The 21,314-nt window shown below is 34.9% G+C and overlaps 1 protein-coding gene across 1 annotated transcript in view; it reads left to right on the top strand.

Annotated features, from left to right (window-relative positions):
• The window catches only part of LOC121075988 (ABI family member 3 binding protein), a 151,478-nt gene that overhangs the window by 108,142 nt on the left and 22,022 nt on the right, over positions 1-21,314 (top strand). The window contains 12 exon segments of the mRNA XM_040569840.1: positions 732-806; positions 1,442-1,513; positions 1,988-2,062; positions 3,628-3,702; positions 4,170-4,244; positions 5,254-5,319; positions 5,598-5,672; positions 10,101-10,196; positions 13,744-13,854; positions 16,206-16,289; positions 17,535-17,603; positions 17,988-18,200. Coding sequence (XP_040425774.1) covers positions 732-806; positions 1,442-1,513; positions 1,988-2,062; positions 3,628-3,702; positions 4,170-4,244; positions 5,254-5,319; positions 5,598-5,672; positions 10,101-10,196; positions 13,744-13,854; positions 16,206-16,289; positions 17,535-17,603; positions 17,988-18,200 — 1,086 coding nt within the window.

Consider the following 21,314-nt stretch of genomic DNA (forward strand, 5'->3'; position numbering starts at 1 on the left):
TCCCCTGATGCAACTTGAGCCATTCTTACATGTTCTGTCACTGAATACCAGGGAAAAAACGTACCTCCCTCTCCACTTCCCCTCTTCAGGAAGTTGTAGAGAGCAATGAGGTACTGAATAGTATGGAAATGACAGGGATAAATAGTTCCCATGTAAAAACAAGGAATTTAATTTATATATCAAGTCTGATATGAAGGGCCCACTGAAAAACAGGTACTCTCTTCAGATTCTCATGTACAGCACAGAAAGGCTACTACTGTCTGTTTTTGTCCCATTACTTTACTGTATGCTGTTTGTGACTGTATTCTTCACTGCTTCATCCAAAGCTACAAATCTGTATATAATTATTGGGAAGTCAGTCTGTGTCAGTGGCCATTTAATTTCTTCTCCTTTCTTTACAGGAATTCCAACTGATTGATTTTCAGCTTGTCTTATTACAGATTAGATCACACTTCCTGTGTACTATGATATTCCTTGTGTACTATGGAAACAGTGTTTTGTTTGTGTTGTTTTGTTTTTAAAATATTTCAATTATTGTTATGGGTGCTGTTTTTTTTTCTTTTCTTTTCTTTCTTTCTTTTCTTTCTTTTCTTTTTTTTCTTTTCTTTTTTCTTTTCTTTTCTTTCTTTTTTTCTTTTCTTTTCTTTTTTTTCTTTCTTTTCTTTTCTTTTCTTTCTTTTCTTTTTTTTCTTTCTTTTCTTTTCTTTTCTTTTCTTTTCCTTTAATTTCAGCTCCAAGTGAGAAACAGTTCATTCATACCAAACCAAAAAAAACTGAAAAACCAAGAGCACCACACACCAAACCTGGTAATGGAGTCAATCTTGTAATTTTGAGTGTTTTTATTTAATCATTCTTTTCCCCTAGCCTGAGTTTTTGTGCTTTAAACAGAATTATTCATACCTGGTTTTATGGTGAATCAACGGTAAATCAACCTCTAGATCAGTCAATCCAAAATGTCAAAACTACACTGCAAATAATAGTAGCATCTGTAGTATATGTTTTTCCTCCTTTTATTACATTCGGCAAATGATGACTAGTAATTTGAGCGTTGACAAATTTCAGTGACTTAGATACACTGAGTTCTCCCTTATTGCTATCTTGTAAACAGAGGGGCTTCTCTATGAGTACGTTTTTTCACCCACAAAATGCAATCTAACTCCTTTGAAATATGCTGGTACCCTTAGCAACTGACATGTTATACTGAAACAAAAGTACTTTTAAAATAGTTAAGATGATCTGTGTCTCTTCCCATTTTTGTTATAGAAGTAATGTGTAGGAGAAGTTAATAGAAGGATACTGAAAACTGTCAACAGTTGATTTTTAAGATATTCTACTACTCTTTAGTTTGGGGCATTTTTGAAAGCTTTAGAAATAGTGCAAATACTGCTTTGTTTCTTTTAAAGTAAAATTTTAAGATTCTCAACATTTTCTCCCTTAACAGCAATACATCAAACAACCCCCACAACCACTTATTACAAATCTACTACCACTGAGCAGTCAAGGGCAACAATGGGTAAATAAATTTCCTTAAATTTAAGATGCAGGTCTTTTTAATTGTTCAATGGGGAAATTTGTAGAGAATATGCTCTGGTGTGTTCTTTCATGCAATATCAGTTCACTGTCCGTCATTCTGCTTACATATGTGCATGTTTCTTAATACAGAAGAGTCTCAGTTCTATTCTCGAACTAAGGCAGAAATTGCCTACGCTTCATGTCTAGCCAGAAGAATGTTTTCAGTTCTCCAACCAAATTCAGTGGTCTAATTTTTCTTTTAAAGCAAGAATTTTAGCCACTAACTCACCTTATCATACAGCACAGTACTAGAATATTTCTATGTTTTGGATATTTTGTTTCAGGTTCCAGAAACCCATGGAATTGTTATTGTCTTTTTTTCAGGCATTTGAGGCATGCACTTTCTGTGGGCTAAGTATGGCATTGGATTGTGACTCCTTAAAAATATAATAATAATCTTTTTCCTTTCTTTCAGCTCCAAAAGAAACACTGCTTGTTCCTTCCAAGCCCAAAACATCTGTTGAGCCAGAAATACCACAGACTAAACCTGGTAATTTAAAGTTTTTGACTTTAAAAGTGTTATTGGAGCACTATCTTAGTTACACTTTTTGCTGTCAGTCAGTACTACTGGATGTGACGTGATCGGTATTTAGAGAGAAATTAGTATAATTGTTCAACTTTTTGTACCTCAGTGAACTACATCAAAGAATGCCCCAAAATTGGACCATGTCTATGGGTGCACAAGTTAGGGTGGCTATATTTTTTAATTTATTTTAATTGGTGGGTAGAAGCCATTAAAAATATGAGGAACTTAATTAATTTGAGTTCTATATAAGATACACTACTGTAATTGGTTTCACTAAGTTCTTTTATTCGGGGGGAATTTATTACACTAAATAAATGTGCAAGTACTTTGAAACTCAGGCTACAGGATCTTAGTCCAAAATAGTTAGATGGTAAGAGTACTAGTACCATCTTCTAATCAGTGCAGTAATTATAGTAAATTTAGGGATGCATAGTTATAATGAAGGATGTATAGTATCAGCTTCACCTAGGGTATGAATTATTTCATAAAAATTACTAGATTGGAAGCTTACAATGGAAAAAAAATTACTAGGGAAGGTGTGACAACCTGATCATAAGAAAGAACAACTCTTAACTTTTCTTAATTCCTAATTCCCAGTTACCTCCAAACTGGTGATACTTTATTTTGTAGGCAATTAGGTTCATGAATAGTTTTATCATTCCCCCTTTTCCCTTAGACTTCTCATGTAGCCAGAAACAATTGAAGCAGAGACCTATTCATTAAAGAACGATACACGTATTTATTATGAAAATCAAATGGAACAGTCTAGCCAAAAAAAAATTGTTTTCTAAAGGATTATTTTGGAAGACTCTCTGTAAGTAACCAAGCTAGATTCTAAGTCTCAATTGAATTAGAGGTATTTCCAATCTTGTCATAGTTAACAAGTACCACATTTTGGCACCACTACACAGTTCAGTTTAGTAGAAGAATTTTAGAAAACAGAACTTAAGGGGTTATGTTTTTACCATTTAAAATTTAAATCATTGTAATGATCTATATGCAAAAGAAATTCTACTGTTATCCTGAAAGTTGTTAAAAATGAATGGCACTAATTAGTCAATGCTCTTCATCCTTATAAGTAGGTTACTTTCCAGCTTCCATATTTTAACCTTGTTTCTGAAAGAGAAAGAGACACATGTAGCATGCAGTTCTGCTTGCCAGTCTTTCTTTTTCATCCAGTAACTTTCTATCTTTGACAAAATGTGGTCAAATTTGAATGAGGGAAGAATGCCTTAAAGATAATTGTATTACTACAAACTTTTAGAGAATTTTTAGTGAAATGCAAGCTAGCGTCCACTATTAGAGTGTCTGTTCTGAAGTAGGTGGAGGCCCAGCAGAATATTTGCAATGTCTGTCTGTCAGCATGAAAATACCTCCAGACTAATCAGAACACATGACTGTCTTAGGTCTGTAAAAATTGTCTTAACAGATGCATAGGTAGATGTTTATGAAACAAAGGACACAAATACTTAATGAAATCCAACATCATTGATTTCACATCTCACAGAACAATGTTTTATTTCTCATAGCTCCAAGGACAACACACCTGGGATCAATTAACCTCATAACAGTTCATGTTGTTGATGGGTCCAAAATGACTTTGGGTAATGAGAATATTATGTCATTTTATTTTGATAACTTTACTTTCTCTGCTTTTGCTATATGGCTAAACTTACCCTTTAATCAACAGAAATACCTTAAACATATCTTTATCTTCTTCATTTGTTAGGCACATTCCAGTGCATGTACAAATGTTGCTGTTTTTAATTTTCCAGTCACTTTCCAGCCAATTTGTTTGTAATTATTTATAGAAATAAATACTTCATGTACATGATTGAGGAGTCATATAAAAAGATATCTTGCTCATCTTTTCTTCTGTTGTCTAGCTTTTTAATGATGTATATCTTCCCAGTCTTGAAGTTCTGGTATAAATCCATGATTTTCAGTCGGGTTTCTATCACTCACCCTTTTGTTTATGGTCTGCACTATGTTTGAATTTCCTTTCTACCTGTGGTGTCTGATGTTAAAAAGAAAATCATTTGCATTTGATAAGCAATAAAATCTCTTTCAGTTCCCAATGAAACATACCAGATTTCACCCAAACCTAAAACAGCTCTTGTAACTGAAATTCCACGGTTGAATACAGGTAATTCTTATAATTTTCTTAGTTTGTTGCATTGAGAGTCTGTAGCTCTTAAGTAAAATCAATACAACTTAAGGTTTAATGGTCTGTTCTTACTACCCTTGAAAGCTTTTAAGCATTATTAGTGTTTTGTGTCTGATCCACAGATCAAAAGCATTGCTAACACAAACATAACTGACTCCCACCTTTTTCCTTGTATTTGTGAAATTTTTACCAAATTTGAATGTCAAAAATTAGTAATATGTTCTTTCCTGCATAAATGTTTTCTCAGACACTTCAGAGAGGCTAGAGTAACTGATGTTGATAGAATGGTTGATAGATTCAAATATCAAATAGCTAGCTGTATTTATGTAAAAGAGTGTTTGAGTTACTCAGGTCAGTTATTTGGCATAAGATGACATTGATGACTACTTAAATTTTCAGCTTTCAGTGTGATTCACACACATACTGTAACAAATAAAATTTCAAAATTGTTTTGCAAGTGAAAGATGACAGTAGGAAAAGGTTGAAGGCTAGTAATTTTAACTTTGATGATGACACTATGCCTCAGCAGCCATGCATAGTGTCTGCATTGTATGCTTCCAGTTGTCATCTCAGCAATATTTTAATGTTTCATGTTTTTATCTGAATATTTGATTTTGGGGGGTTCAGTTTGGTGTTTTATTTTGAGGTTTTTTGTGTTTTTTTTTTTGTTTTTTACAGAACCTAATTAAATGTCTTAAGGCCATGGATACCTTGCAGAGCTAACTCTGTATCCATATACAGTTGGGTAACTGGCTGTAAATATTTTATATCTTTTCCTAAACCTAAACATGAATGTAACTGGTCAGACTGCATGATGGAGTCATCTGACCACTAAAGAAACCAGCATTTTCAGCGTGCATTTTGGATCGGAACTCATAGAATTGTCATATGTCCATTTTGCTATATCGCATTGGTGCATGGACCTTTTTTTGTGGCAAATTACACTGCTTTTACACGTAGCATTTAAACTGAACCTTATTCCTTTTAGCGGCGTATAAAACACGTCTCACTTCTGCAAGACCAAAGCCATCTGATAAATCACAGACCAGACATGGTAATAATTGTTTATTCACTTTGGGATGGGAAGGAGATACACTAAGTATTTATTTAATGATTTTCACCTGTTCTTAGAGAAATTTTAAGTATTGCTGGAGAAAAAGGGTGTGTTTCTTTCAATTAATCAGTCTTAAGATAAAACCTTTTCAATTTAGGAAAAAAAATTCTATGCCACCACAGCAACTCTTGCTTTTTCTTCTGTAATATGGAATTGTTGGCATCACTTAAAGTCTCATTTTCTTCTCATTAAGCTTTTTCTTTTAAACTTCCTCACAGCTCTTAGTAAAACTACACTAGCACCAGCTAGAACAAAATCACCTGGCTTGCCAAAGTGGATTGTGCCAACAACAGGTAGAGCTGTTTTTTGTGTGCTTTGTTTGTTTGTTTGTTTGTTTTTAATGTATAAGTAAAAACACACAAATGTTACTTCCTGAAATGATCTTAAGCCTTGCAAAATATTTCATTACATATGATCATAGAAGTTAATTCTTTAGAGTACTGTATGTAATTGCTGTTACTGGTAATGCTATATTGTTCCTGAGTGCTACTGTGAAATGACACTGTACGTGATAAGTGTAGACTTAGAGGTAGAGTATATAATATGTCTACTGTTTGTTGATGTTTTCCATATGATAGGTCCAGAATAAACAGCCAGGTGATAGGTCCAGATGATAATCCAGAATAAATAACCAGAGATGATTGTATATCTAAATTGAATTAAAAATAGCCTGAACTTGATATGCTCTTTTATATTACATATAGAGGGGATGTCTTCATTGGAGATATGTGTTCTTTGACCTTTCATATTCCTTCTGGGAAATGAAATGAGCCCATCTGACTGCAGGACATCAGGGACAGTTATGGTATTAAGTGACTTATGATGGCAGTAATCATGGATCAGGAGGTTTTGCTATTCACTAGTGTTGGACAATCTACTTCACAGAAAGTGAACTTTCTAATGTCTGATCACCAAATGCATGAATACACAATTATGTTAGACAGTATGTGAAGTTCTTCCATTCTACCGCATAGCAATGTCTTTGGCAGTGGCATTTTTAGATTAAAAAGTTAAAAAAAAAAAAAAAAAAAAAAAAAGCATTCTAAGTAAACTAGCAGTATAAACATGATAATAGGTGTTTAAATCGTTTTAAGTATAGTTTATTGTGCTTAATGCTATTTTAGGTGATTGCTGGAGTCTTATTTTAAGCGATCTTTATTTTAAATGCTCCATTTGGAGTACCCAGTAGTCATTATTTCCATGTCTTTACAGTAGGGCCAGTTGTCAGCAAGAAGTAGAGTTCCTTTATGGTAGATGATGTCAGAAATCGTCACAAGGCTATTACCTTGCTATGTATGCTAGGTATATTCACAAGCAAATAGGTATCTTCATTTAGGTTTTTGGAAAATTATGCTTTTGCAATATTTTCCATTGCTCAGTTAAGCAAGTCTTTTTTTTCCTAAGTGAAATAAGTGTCCTGAAGACGTCTGTTACCTAGATTTTGCATCCTACTGAGTGAGCACTTTCAGTTAAACATGGTGTTCAAATTACTAAGGAAGAGTTGGCATCTATTGTCTGTTATCTGTTTATTCGTACCACAAGTGCTGCTGGCATAGTAACTCATCGATAACTTCCTATGAGACTACACCTTTCTTCTCAGAATTCTAGAGAAATCATCAATGATTTTTTTTTTTTTTTGCATTTATGGCATGATTAAGAGGACTGCAACTTTTAGCGAATTCTTTTCATTCTGCGCTATATTCCTCCTTTTATGATCAAAAAGTGAAATCCCAAGTCATCTTGTAGAGTAAGTGCGTCACAATATTGTGGCAAATGCAGTGTCTGAGCATACAAGAATGTCTATGCTCACAAAAAAAACATTTTGTACAACAGAGGGTTCAAGTAATCAATTAAATGGAAATCTTCTATATTCCTCCTAAGCAATGTGCCATTATGTTCTGCAAACAATCTTGAAGTCTGCAGAAGAGACTTCAAAAAGAGAACTCTACTAACCTGGAACCCTAAACCTTACCAGCTGAGCAAAGACAAAAGAGCTTTTTTTCAGTAGATGATATCTCAGAGAAATTATATTTTAAGATATTTGGATGATTTTTGAGGATAGAGAAGTTTATTTCTTCCATTAGGAAAATGGTGTTATTTTCTGTGGTTAGCTGATCAGAATCCTTAACCAAGCTGTAAGGGACAACAAGTTTTCAAGCTTACATTTAGACATTATATCTTTTTTTTTCTTCCTCTGAAGAAGAGTACATTTGATAGTCTATTGTTTTAAGACCACTTCGGATCTCTTACTTCCTTGTTGTGCAGGCAGTGCTGTTGGATGCACACCAGTTCTTCTTCCTGAGTGTACTCATTAGCATCAATGCAAAGATGTTCCACTGCATGCAGAGTGTGTTTGGCAGCAGTGGGGCTCTGATGATAAGCTGTGGAATTTGTTTTTTCCAGCAGCAGCACATGGGATTGCAGTTGGTTTCCTGGCAGGCTTTTCAGTCTCCTGGCTAGCTGTATTGTTAGCTGTAATGCCAGGTGGTAAACTTGACTTTGGGAAAGCGGCAGAGGTTTCAGCCACTTGACTAACGTTCCTTTTAGCTTTCTTCCATGTTTCCAGCCATATTCTGTAAAATTTATTTTTAATGACATGGCTTTTCATACTTGTTTTAGTTCATGTGATATACCTTGCCTAAGCATTATTTGGTTTAATCTTACCAATGTAAAAGTTGCTCATGGTCTATTAAACTTCTGGACAACCTTCACCCAAGTTTCAGCAATGTTTCATCTCCCTTGTGAGAGAATTGATTTTCACTATAACAGACATCAACTTTATGCTGTGCTTTGTTTTTATTTGTGAAACTGTTAGCATATAGCTAAGTTCTAGAGGAACTCAAATATTAAGGTATTCCAATTTTATTTTTTATCAATGGCACCTTTTCCCACTTCCTTAAAACGATCCACGCTTCTAATAGTATTCCTGCTATTCAAGGTGCAGTGGTTAGTTTTAAGGTGTTCCAAATCCCATTAATATTTCCAGGAAACAAATGATGAAAGTGAAAGAAAACATCAACACACATTTGTCTAACACATCTATTCTCATTTCTGTTAAAAGTCTGGATGAATATGCTGTGTTGAAATGCTTATAATATGCTAGCTAATGTTACTTGCTTAAGGCAAATGTTATGATAAATACAGCAAGTTGTATGACATTGCAGATACTTCGTGTGGAGATACAGGCGAACTTTTATGTGACTTTGAAGTGCATTGAAACATTAAAGAGGAGATTTTTGTTTTTCCTTTCACTTCATTTGCGCTACTACTTTACTAGTGGCAGTAATACTGTATAGAATATATACAGTATGTTGTTTGTTGATAGCCAATACAATTCAGAACAGATTGTAATTCTAAACTATATAGTGAAGAGCAAAATAAAGGCAGGCTTTTCTGTAGACACAGGTGCAAAACTAAGTTAGACATGTAATAGATATCTGGATGATTTTGTGAGATTGAGGCAATGGGATGATGCATATTTATTGTGGGATGAAGTTAAGAAGCTCATATACTTCAACTGTAACCCATGGTGCATAAGATTTATTTTTCTTTTTAAAGCTAATGCTGATGTTCTCATGTGTCATCCTTGAACACCAGTCACGTGAAACATTGATTAGTACTCTGGTGCTTTGTATATCTGAAGACCTAATTAACCAATTTAGTTACCTGAAGACAAATTTCAGTTATACCAAAATCACATTACATTTAAGAATTTCAGTCACAGGAACCAGGAGACCTTCATCCTATTTACCATGACAAATTTATGAAAAATTACTTGTTTCATACTGGCGAAATACTGGTGTAGTCTAGTAATAAGCTGAGTACCAGATTATAAATGTATGAAATCTTTGGTTGAAATGTTTTAATCATGTTGGAATAGGCTATCTAATTTGGTAATTTATATGTGTGTGTGTGTGTGTGTGTGTGTGTTTGTGTAGGTATGTGTGTATTCTTTTAATTGATACATTAAATTGCTGGACGGGGGTTGGTTCTAATGTCATGAGAAGGGTGAACTTTTCACAAACATGATGAAATTGCAAAGCGTCTTCTCAGTCTACTATATATAGAGTTTTTATAAAGTAAATATACTTATCCTGTGTAGGGAAGGCATATTAATTTAACAATTTGGCTGTCCTACAAATGTAGGCATGTGAAACAATTGTTCTGTACCAGGAGTAGTTGTGTTGATCTTTTAATGCCATTTACTTTTTTTTAATGTGTTTATATTACTTTTAAGTGGGACATTCTTCTATATACAAACTGAATTTTATGCACACTTTGCCTCCACTACTCCAAATATGGTATGTGTTTGGTTTCGAATTCCTCTAGTTATTCAATATGGAGGATAATGGAAGATCTTATTTTTCAGGGAGAACTTTGCCCTTAACAAAAATCAACAGACATTTTATTCTGTGTGCAGAAATACTAAAACGTGCCCTGTATTCATCCTTCCACATATAATTTTGGTTTCTTAGTAGTTATCTCTTAATCTTACTCTCTTTCTAAACATGCCTTTTCCAACGAATATTTAAAATTAAAGTGTAGACTCCCTATACCAAGACCACTTTCTACTTATTCAAATAGCAAGGTAATAGAGTTATCACTAAAAATGCCAGTTTTGCACATCATGTTAGCTAGAGTTTGGACACATACAATATAGAAGTATTATATAACTTGGTATTGCTCTGTAGATAATTAATTCATTTCCTTTTGTTTCACAGATGATGTATATACACCTGAAGATATTACTAGACAAATTGGCGTGGATGTAGAAAAACCTTTTGAATATAGTGATACTCGGGAAAAGCCGTTTTATGGTAAGATTAATAAAAAGGGCAATGTACCAATTTTTATTAGTTATGAAAAATCAGAACATCGCCTTCCCTACACAAAAAAAAAAAAAAAAAAAAAAAAAAACACCTCTACTGAAGAAGAGAAAATAATTTTTGGTCATCCTCATTAGTGCATGATCTCTTGGCTTCAGGATGGTATTAAGAGAGAGAAAAACAAGAATATTTCATGGTCACTACTTAGTATGTGGCATATGTTTGTGACTAAATATTACCATTGCCAGTGCTCATTGTATCCTTGTGATTAAACAGCCACTCTACTGTAAACACTGATTTTTTTTTTTCATATCTGTGGGTTCTAACTAGCAATGGAGAATGCTTAACCAAATTACCTACCCACTTATGAGAATGTTTTTTTGGACCTTAGGATTGTTAGGAAAATTAGAATGCTAGGATTGTTGCAAAGTACCATCGTGGGAGTGAATAAGCTTACAGTTTTTTAACTTAAGTAGACTTTACATGTGACTTTTAACTTTACACGTGCTATAAAAGACTTGTCAGTTTTACTTCTCTTGCAAGTCTTACAATTCCATTTTCAAAATATTCAAAATATTTTTACAGAAAAACAACTTCCCTGAACAAGCTTTTAAAAATAGACTTCTTGTGCTTCACCTTTTTTCTAATCAGCTTCTTGGCAATTTTCTGTTGCAGATGAAGAGTTATACTATAGTGGTTTTTTTGTGCCACATAACGATACAGACAAGCATGCAAACACACACACAGATAATTTTCTTGGTTTCATTAGCATAACAAGGAATAGAGCTTGCTTTTAACTGTGCTTTTTTACTGGCATAAAAACTGACTAAACTCAAAATATTTCTGATTTTGCCCTTGGATTTATTTTTCAGCTGCATCTGTTGTTTTTGGTTTAGATTTTCCTTTGAAAATAAGTTATTAGACTTAAAAACAGAGATACAGAGATACACTTCTTAGTAATTAATAAACTCCTGTTTGCTCCTAATCCCTACTGGATTTCCTTTGCACCTAATTTACCTGCACAAAGACAGCAGCCTTGCTTGATGGCTGAGTTCTGATGTTTTATCTTTTTAAATTTAATTCAATCTGAAGGTTGTATTTAGCACAGATTATGTAGAGTGTGGTGTACTTTTAGTAGTAGCTGGATTCAGACTGCAAACTGAAAAGAAGCATGGCTCTCTGTTTTGCTTTCTTTGTTTTTTGTTTTTCTGTCATGGCATGTCAAGCAGTGATGTCCACTTAAGTAAATCCAGTCTGTGATTTACAAAGACTGCATTATTATTTTTTTTTATGCACAGAGATTTTAAGGAGGATCTACATATGCTTTTACACATCTTTTGACATTAGATGTTTAAAGTTAAGCTTTTAGAGCTTTGAAGTAAGCCAGTACCTTGAACTCTAATCATAATAGACAGTTGGTTATGTTTGTGAAATTAGCTACTACTGTTCCATAATTTTCTTGTATACTTTTGTGATCTCAGCTCTTTTTATGGTGCCTTAATATGTATATGAAAACTCAATTTATTGGGTATAGCTATAAGTTAGCCAATATTTGACCTAGCTCTTAAATACACACATTTTTTTCCTGAAATCTTAATGTGTGTTAACTGACAGACTGTCATTTACACCATATATGAGGTATGAAAAAGATGCGTTACAGCACACAGGAATTAAACCTGATGTGTTGTTAGTAGTATGTCCTAAGAGGCTATTCGCCCTCCTTTTTCATGAAGAGTGATAGGGTTGATAAGGTCAAGGAAATACATTCCCTGCCCAAAGAACATCTGAGATTAAATAAATCCTAACAGTTCACAATGCCACTGTTTTAGCAATAAGCCAGGCTATCGGAAAATCCCTAAATTCTTGTGTGAGTCCTAGTTTACAAACTCAATTAATTACATTTGGTAACGTCATAGACTGTCTTCTAAATTACTGTGGAAGTAGAAGGGAATGGTAAGGATTCTTGTTTTTTCCAGAGTGCAGTATACTAGATTCAACTGTGACACACTGTTTCAGCTTGCATTTAACTACTGTGGTTGTGTTCTTTGGAAGATACAGTAGAAACCACTAACAAGTCAGTGCTTACACATTTTTACCCCATAAATACCTCACACAATCCCATTTCCTACATATGGGCAGGGGGGATATTAATTATGGGTACTACTGTGTAGCAATATCTAGGATACGATGACATATAAACATAATATATAATTTTTCAGGTCTTTAGGCATATTTTTTTCATCTCCACCTGGGGATGAAGAAGGAATATGAAACTTACATACGCTGTTTTCGAAACCACTAAATCTTTCTGAATTAGATTAAGTATCGTTAGCTGTCTTAATCTGAGGGATAAGAGAAGGAAAAAAAAAAAAGTGGGGGGGTTGTAAGTGATCACATAAGTCCAAAAGTAAAAGTGAACCGAGAAAGACGGAAATGTTCATGTTTGTATATTGTAAGTATTTCTAAAAAACTTTCCTAAATGAGTCTTTGGATCTGTTCCCATCTCACCCATAATCACTCTATTTATGGGGTAAACTATGGTCTGATAAAGGAGGAACTCTACATAGCCAGTAACTCAGTATCAGGCAGCTTGCAGTTTTGTTGATATTGGCAGCATATTAAGAATTATATTACCATTAAGGATTTTCTCCTCTTAGGTACAAGAAGTCTTTTGTTACATAAACATGTTGCACACATCTCCTAGTTTTTTCCTAAGGGAAAAAGTGCAGAGGTGAATAGTGGAAGAAAAATCTTTTCCTTTGCCTTTCTTTTACATGATAAAATTCTTTGTAATTGCCTGGAAGACACAGGAAAATGTTCTGTATCAGTTATCAGACTTAGGTTCTCCTTTCAGAGCTAGCTGTCAAAGGACTCTACCAGATAAATTTAATGCATATTGTCTGGAAATGTGCATTGAAGCAGCCTAGTTGGTTGCTTCAGGAGTTTCTAACACAATAACAGTCTTTTTTTCATATCAATCCATGAGCTGACTGTGACTTTCATTTTTTACTTTAAAGTGGCATAAGGTAACATATCCCTAATAATCATTTCCCTTTTGCTACATCTTGCTTTAAGCTGAAAGTGACAAGTTTTATCAGATAGAAAGTACAAACGAATAGGAATTTTGTGAGTAGGATACTGAAGACATTTCCATCTAAACTCAGGCGGTGTTTACTGTGGGAAGAGGTATCCCATCAGCTGCCAAAAAATAACTGTTGACAGAAGTGAGTAACTACACAAAGAAAAAGTCTCTGAAGTATTTGTACAAAATCCCAAAGGAGCTACATTTTCTCATTGTAAGCTTGGTTTAAAGTTCCACAGCACCACTTTCCAAAGAATTTATGTCTGAAAATACAACTGTTTCTGGCTCCTTGCTTCACCTCTTTGCTTTTGATTATAAATCAAACATGAAACATTATTTCAGAAGTCAGAATATAACTTGTAGTGGGTTTTCTGATTTTATGGAATTTGAGGGTTTTCTGATTTTACGGAATTTGAGGGTAACTAATTAACGACACTGTCCTGTAATGTCATTCAGTAACTACATCACTGAGACCACAGCGTCCTCCTATACCTCCCGTCAAGCCTACACCTATGCGAAGAAAACCTCTGCCTCCAAATACTGTGACTGGTAAACCAGGGAGTCCAGGTATCTCAGCCTTTTCCCCATAAATATTTTATAGTGTGTTAGATATTGAAGTGACTGTTTGTGTACAGGAGAATATTATAGTATAGATTCTCTTTCTTGAATCAAATGTGATGTCTATAGAAACTAGTCTTCTGGAATATGCATACCTTGTGTCTTTTGTCTTAATATATAAATTGTTTTCCTTTTGTTTTCCTAACCTAGTTGTGTAAAAATCATCCATAGCAAGGGAGCTGAAAGCCAAGTAGCATCATGCAAGTCATCCTTTAAGAAGATGAACTGTAAAAACATTTCAATGTCTACTAATAGCATTTGCAGTTACTTAATGTATGTGTCAGGTGGGAGATATCAAATACCGTGCTTCAGTATGTACCCACAATTGATAATTCATAAAGGAATTCTGTCCCATGTTTGTGTCCCTATACCATATATATGGCACATCCATTAACCCCTGCAAATAACTTAAGCTAATAGGCAGCCAGAAAACTCACTGGAAGGTAGACGGATATGAGTTATTACATGTACAATGAGTCTATGTGTAACAATATTCCTGCTTCTCAGTATCAGTGTAAGAGCACTCAGAATCTTTTACTTTTCTTATTTTATTTTAATTTTACCCTGAAGCTAATATTCAGAGTCCTTCTGTATACTTTGTCTGTGGATTTGAAATTAGAATCCAAAGGTTAATGTTATTCCATCTCACTATGCTTATTACTCTTTTTAGTTCACTGGAAATACAAAGATCTTGGCTCTGCTGTATTACTTGTTTACTTTTTCTGGATTGTTTCATTTAGAGCTTTGTGTGTGTTAAGGGGGTAGTGATTTTTCTTCCGAATTTTCTCGAAAGGAGAGACTGCCTTTCTGTTTGGGCCTGCTGGGGAAGCCCCTTTTGTCCTCTCCCTCTTTAGCTCATCTACAAAAAAACTGGTCCATCTCTGTATCAGCCAACATCCTTGTGAGAAAATTTACCCCTGTGGCAGGTCTTCCTGTTGGCAATGGTGGAAAGACCTAAATAAATCTTCAGTATTTTGTGCATCAGATTAGAACTACAATCTCAAACATGGATGAAACAAGCTGTATATCTTCTCAACAGCAGAGCCAAGATAGAAATGTTGTGTCTGTACTTCCTGTTGACTGGTGGCGTTTCCTTAGTAATAGCTAAAACAGAACATAAGACGTTGTCAGTCTTGAGCTGTAGCACAAAAAAAAATCTTCACTTGCTGCATTTTCTTTCGCTTGTAATGAGATCTATGCTTATTTTCTTTCTTAAATCTGTAATTCATCTACCAGCATTTTGGAATTCCACCTCTTTTTCCATACACTAGAGGTGAGGTTATGGAGTAGTCAGCAGTTATCATGCCTTCCTAGACATTCAAGATGGAATAAATCAGTTAGATGATCTGGTCCTTCCTTGCGGGACCGGTAGTAGATTTTCCTTTTAGTTTGTTTCATAATGTTTGTCCTGCTTAGTTTTGAACATCATACGAGTTTCTTCTAGTTCCCTGGAGAAACTGTTCCACAGTATTAACAGGAAAATTTTGCTTCAGTGTTCTTGGATTTTCCCTTTTATAATGTTGTTCTGTTTCTCTTTCTTATTAACAGTGTGATTAATTCCTTACTTGTATCTTTCTTACTCATCCACTAGATGAGTGTTATGGGAAGGTTTCTATGCAGACATTAAATGTCTCCTGAATGGAAATAAAGGAAATAAGAGTGTTCCAAAACCTTTGTCAGTCTGGACTCTAGTGAGAATCTTAATAAATTTCCACTTTTATCCCTACCTTCCATTTTTTTGAACTTGGTTCATCAACATTCTGCCTTCAGTCACCATGTTCTTCTGTGTCATACATGCAGGGAAGGTGACTACATTATGTAGTTCTTGGCTTTTTGGAGGTGAGATTTCACAGTCTTACAGTGGTTGTCTGGGAGGTTTCCAGGTTTCTGTTGGTGACTTCAGCTGTTCTCTAGTGTGAAGAAGTGTTCTTTTATTTGTGAAACAGAATGTTTATGTTAGTTATTTTGTGTCCATTTACCAGCCAGTGCTTAATAACCAAGTTGTGTTCTAGCTGACTGAATTTCTCAAAGACGATCTCCAAATAGCAACGAATTTTCTTACTAGACTTCAGGAATAGGTTCTATAGGCAATAAGGAAAACTCAGCATTTTCCTAAATCCAACTGGCAGCTGTTGAGTAAGCTTTGAGGGGAATGTCATAGCTTAAATGAAATCGTGTGCCCACTTATTTTATGAATCACTCGTCAGGAATCTGAGTTTTGTTAGAAGAGTGAAATAGCTTTTTGATTTTCTAAATAGTGAATGCCTTGTTGCCATAAGTTCCTTCTTCTGTCACTATAGCTAAACCTGCTGGACCAACAACACCTGTGAGGACAGGAATTCCATCTAAGACACCAACAGCTTTTGCAACTCCAGAGTATTATGGTGAGCATAATATAGACAGCTCTGGTTTCTTTTTTTTTCTTTTTTTTTTTCTTCATTAACATAAAGGTTTCCTTTTTTTCCTCTGGCTTCCCTTTCCTAAAATATATTGATGCACTATAATATAGGAAATACTCTGTCTGGGTTGATTCTGATTTCTCTTATTCCACTTTGACTTTTGTAACTTGGCTGAATTCACCTGGCTGTCTTCTGATACACATCTTTACAAATGAGAACATGATGGCTCTTCTATCCTCCGAGAAAGCAATACATGCTTAGTAGCCTTTCAATACTATTCAGGGTCTACTTTAAATCTGTGAAAGGTGTAGATAAGACACTTCTTTTCCTGGACGTTTTATTTTGCATAGGACATAAATTTAAATTATTACTTTAACAGTGGCTGACAGTGGTCAAGATGGTTGTGATATCCTACCAGGTATCTGATCAATATGCAACTATCTAGATAGAAAAAAAAATCAATAGGATAAACATTATAGATAGTTGATAATTAGACCTTTATTGTGGGGAGTTAGACCTAGATATTTAGACCTAGAGTTGTGGGGAGGGTGTGCTTAAAATTAATTTTTGAGACAAAATATGATCTCATGATACTAGATACATGAAAAAAAGGCTTGTTCTGAATATATCGTATGTTCTGTTCATTGACATCCATCTTAGTATTTGTATCTAAGGGAAGATTCTGTTCAATATATAGGCTATTTACCACAACATTGATGTTAAGAATCCTGAACGCTCTAGCACATTTCTGCTCACAGCAATGTTTGTGTCCAATTCCTTTCACGTTCTGTGGAAGTTTTATGCTCTGAAGACAAAATTTGTGATGTCCTTGTCACTATTTTTTTGAAAAGTTGTGTGCCAACTTAATAGTACTACATATTCTCTGAATATTAAGTGAGCTCTAATTTAAATGGCCAGTACAGTGCAAAAAGTTGCTTTTAAAAAGGTCCAAAATACACTTCACATATATTGAATGAACTGAATCCAGCAGCAGTCATGAATTCTGTCATTTTGACTATGACATTCTTTACACTGTTAGGTAAGTATGGGGTCTACTTAGCACCACAGCCAAAATGGGGTCCTTAAAAGGAAAAAAACAGATCTGATATCAAAGGTCTACCATGGAGGAACTTTACCAGGGATATTTCAAATGCCAAATGAACCATGAGACACAGCAGTTCTGAAACTTTATATTTATTGCAAATTGAATTACAACCGTGTCTCTTACAGTTGATGCAACTGTCTTCAGTTCAAGTCCTACATCAGAAACAGATTCTTCAGGCAAACCAAGGTACCAAGGTAGGATTTTAATAGCTATGGTGTTTCTTTTGGGGGGAATGCATGGACACTGACCTGTCTTTTATCAAAATTATCTTTTTTGGTTATTGGAAGGACAAAGCTTCATTTGATTCTGTCTATTCCACTCAGATGAAAGGTGACAACAGAAGGGTGAAGTAGTGCAGATTCCAGGTCTAACAACACCCCACCCAACCCCCCAAAAAAGGCAGCTTAGGAAAGATTATTGAATGTATAGTTTTCCTTCTTAAACATCTGTGTTTGATTTTGACTTGTACAGATTTTTTGCGTCGGTCCCTGAACTGGAAGTTGTAGGATGGGTGGAATGGCATCGATGTTTTGTTAAAAACGTTGTACTGAATAACAGCTCTTTCTTATTGCTCTAAGCCCCTCATGTCAAGTACATGAAGAAAGATGATGATGTGCCTTGCTCTATCACAAGCTCTCTTGAACATTTTCCTCAAGAAGAGGCTAGCATCAAGGAAGAACCTACTCGTCCTCCACAAAATCCTCCAACCAACCTCACAGTGGTGACTGTTGAGGGCTGTCCAACTTTTGTCATATTGGACTGGGAAAAACCAGACAATGACACTGTTACTGGTTGGTTTGATTTCTTTTTATTTTGTTTCAGAATACTGTATTTCAAGCTTATTTTTACTTTGACAGTGGTTTTGTGCCATTTAAATAATACTTTTATCCCAAAAGAGTCTTACACTCCAGTGCTTTTGTTTCATGCTACTGTCAACTTCAGTATGGATTAAAAAAAATGCTACTAGATTAGAACAAGATTTTCTCAACTATATCATTTTGCATCATGTGATGACATAAAAAAGACACTTAAGAACTATGACTGTATCTTCCCTTAATTTCTAGCTTCTCTGTTCACTCTCGGCAAGCAAAAAATAATAATAAAAAAGTGTCAGTATTCTTTATTGCATGGTTACTTACACATAATGCAGATATCTTTCTTGCCATGGTGCTTTTGATCAGTGAGCCAGATACAATGAAAGTATCTGTCTGGTAGGTCAGTAGAACTCTGCCAGCATATTACTTGCTGTACCCATTGGAAGACCACAAAGTTCTCTTTGTGTAAAAGATTCTGTTTGTTTGAGTCTATGGCTATGTCTATGAGTACCTAGGTAGGCATGCAAGAAGACCACTTGTAATTTTTCTGTCTTCTGTGTATCAACACAAACTTACCAGAATTGAATATGAAAATTATGGTGGTTCTGTACTGTCAGGATAATGGCTTCCATTTTTACCACTGTCATAAAAGAGAACTTTGATTTGCAAAATCACTGACTCAATCACTGCTGTGGCTAAACAGATTTGGCTGTGTTGCTTTACAAGTGAGTAGAATAAGTCTAGGAACTGTGAAGAGGAAGATTTGATCACTAGCCATTCACTTTAACATGTAAGTGGGATATTTTCAGAAGTTGCTTTATATGCATGTCATAACAGATTTCAATGCAGAGCTATAATGGTGACTGTCACATGCTCTCTTCCCCAAAATAGTCTTCCCTTGATTCTCTAGAAATAATTACTAAGCTCAGCCTGGATTCTTTCCTGTTCTTCCCACAGTTTTGGAAAATAATAAATGCAGATCCAAAGGGACACTCAGAAAAAAAATTAGCCTGCACCACCTTCTTCTGAGAAAGAGGAAGGAAGTTGCCCCTTCTGCTGAATTAAAAGGGAAGAAAAAAAAGACTATAGGCTAATGAAAAGTAGCAATAAGAAAGAAGAATGATTACCTGACTTGTTTTCCATGATGTGCTGGAAGCAGTGTGAACCTATTTGTAGCCTATTCCTAGCCTTAACATTAGGCTGGGGAGAGGCTCTTTGTGAACATTCTCCTTTCTAGGCAGTTCAGCTATACCTCTTTTTGTCCAGGGAAAACCCTTTTTGTTGCTGTTGTCATTTGGAGTCTTCCTCCACAGACCTGTCCTTAGCTTGATAAGATCAGATAACTTGCTTAGTTTGCATTTTTTTCTTGGAAGTAGACCTGTTTTTCTTGAGAACATTAATGAACCCAATGCAGCACAACCATTTCAACTGCAGAAATAAAAAAACATTTCCTTTATAACTGGAAAAACTGTCAACATGCATCATGTAATGAGGAAAGCAAGACCTGATTGCCTTCTGATACAGTCTCATTTCCTTTATTTTTTTGCTGCTCCTCATAAGACTTGTTCTCTAGACCCTTCACCAGCTTCATTGCCTTTCTCTGGGCATGAATATGCATAATACAAAATGTTTGAATTCTGTGGCTTACAAATACTCCCAGTGAGGTTTTGTCCTTCATCTTAACTTCTAAAAATAAGTCCATTAATGACTCATCTAAGGATATTTTCTGTAGTCAACAAAAGTCGATGAATCCCATTTTCTCCAAAAGGTGATTACTTCATATTGGCACAAGAATGTTATTACTTGTTTAGAAAAACTTAAATCAAGTTTTCTGTCATCTCCTTTTATTTTTGTATTTTTTTAAATGTTTTTTTCAATGTTCTGATTTGGGCATCACATCTTTATTTTTAATGCACAGTTTCAGATAGAACTGTGGATAATTTGTTGAGCCTTATTTAAAAAAAATACTGTTGTTGACTACTAGGTAATATGTTGCATGAGGGTTTTCATAATATTAAGTATTACTAAAAACAAAATTGTACTTTGGTAATGGAAAGATCTGACAAATAATAACTAAAGCAGTGATCAAGCTTTCCTCCTTGTTTTCATAAAAGCTGCAAAATGTCAGGGACCAAGAACTTTTTTCTGGTGCCCTGCTACTCCTGTTGAGTTGTCTCAGAGATGGAGGGCAGTGTGTTGTCTAGTCCACTGAGGATCATTGTTAATACACAGTAACAAGCAGATACTGGATGCACTCCAGTAGTTCTTTGTGTGTGCGCATGGAAGCACATGCCCATGCATTTGTTGTGTTATCCTTTATTCTCCAACTTGAATGAGTTAAAAAGTTTAAATCATGTGACTTGGGGCTAGCAGAAGGGCAGATAGATCAAATTCCTGTGAAGTTATCTACTGATTCTCTATCTAGATATTCCTAAGGCAGTGGAAATCAAGCCTCTGTCCAGTCCTTAATAATAAGCATCATTGCTCTAATGAAGCTTAATTGTGGTGAATAAGGGCTTTTCCTTTTTTTTTTTTGTGTGTGTGTGTGTGTGTGTGTGTTTTTAGCTCAGGGAAAGAAAGGGGTTTGGGAGGTTGTGAATTTCTTTGTGTTGAGAGGAAAATTAACAATATACTCAGTGTTTTTATTAGAAGAGGCTGTGAATTGTGTTGGAGTTGTGACTCATGTCAGAGGATGCATGCTAGAGAGAGACTATATCTTGGATATGGTTATGATTTTTTGAAGGGTTATCTTCTTCCCAAACATCTGGTTTTACTCCTCTGTTTAGAGCATGCCTCGCGCTTGGTGGTATGTACCAGTGAGGTGAAAAGAAAGTAGTAAGTCTCTACAAATAATATAAATACAAAAATAAACAAAAGTACTTAATTATAAACTGACAGATTCCCCAAGAGCACACCAAAATTAATGAGCAGTTTCCTGTGGAAACCTAAGTTTTACTAGGTCTTATTTTAAGTTAATCAGGGTTTAAGCATTTAGAAACCGTACTTTCATCTTTGATGCTTCTTTATTCAAACTGAAGGATACTTAAACTTACTTGTGTTCAGTATTCTGTCAGTAGCGTACCTTTTCGG

The sequence above is a fragment of the Cygnus olor genome, chromosome 1, assembly GCF_009769625.2.
Source record: "Cygnus olor isolate bCygOlo1 chromosome 1, bCygOlo1.pri.v2, whole genome shotgun sequence".
Classification (NCBI taxonomy): domain Eukaryota; kingdom Metazoa; phylum Chordata; class Aves; order Anseriformes; family Anatidae; genus Cygnus; species Cygnus olor.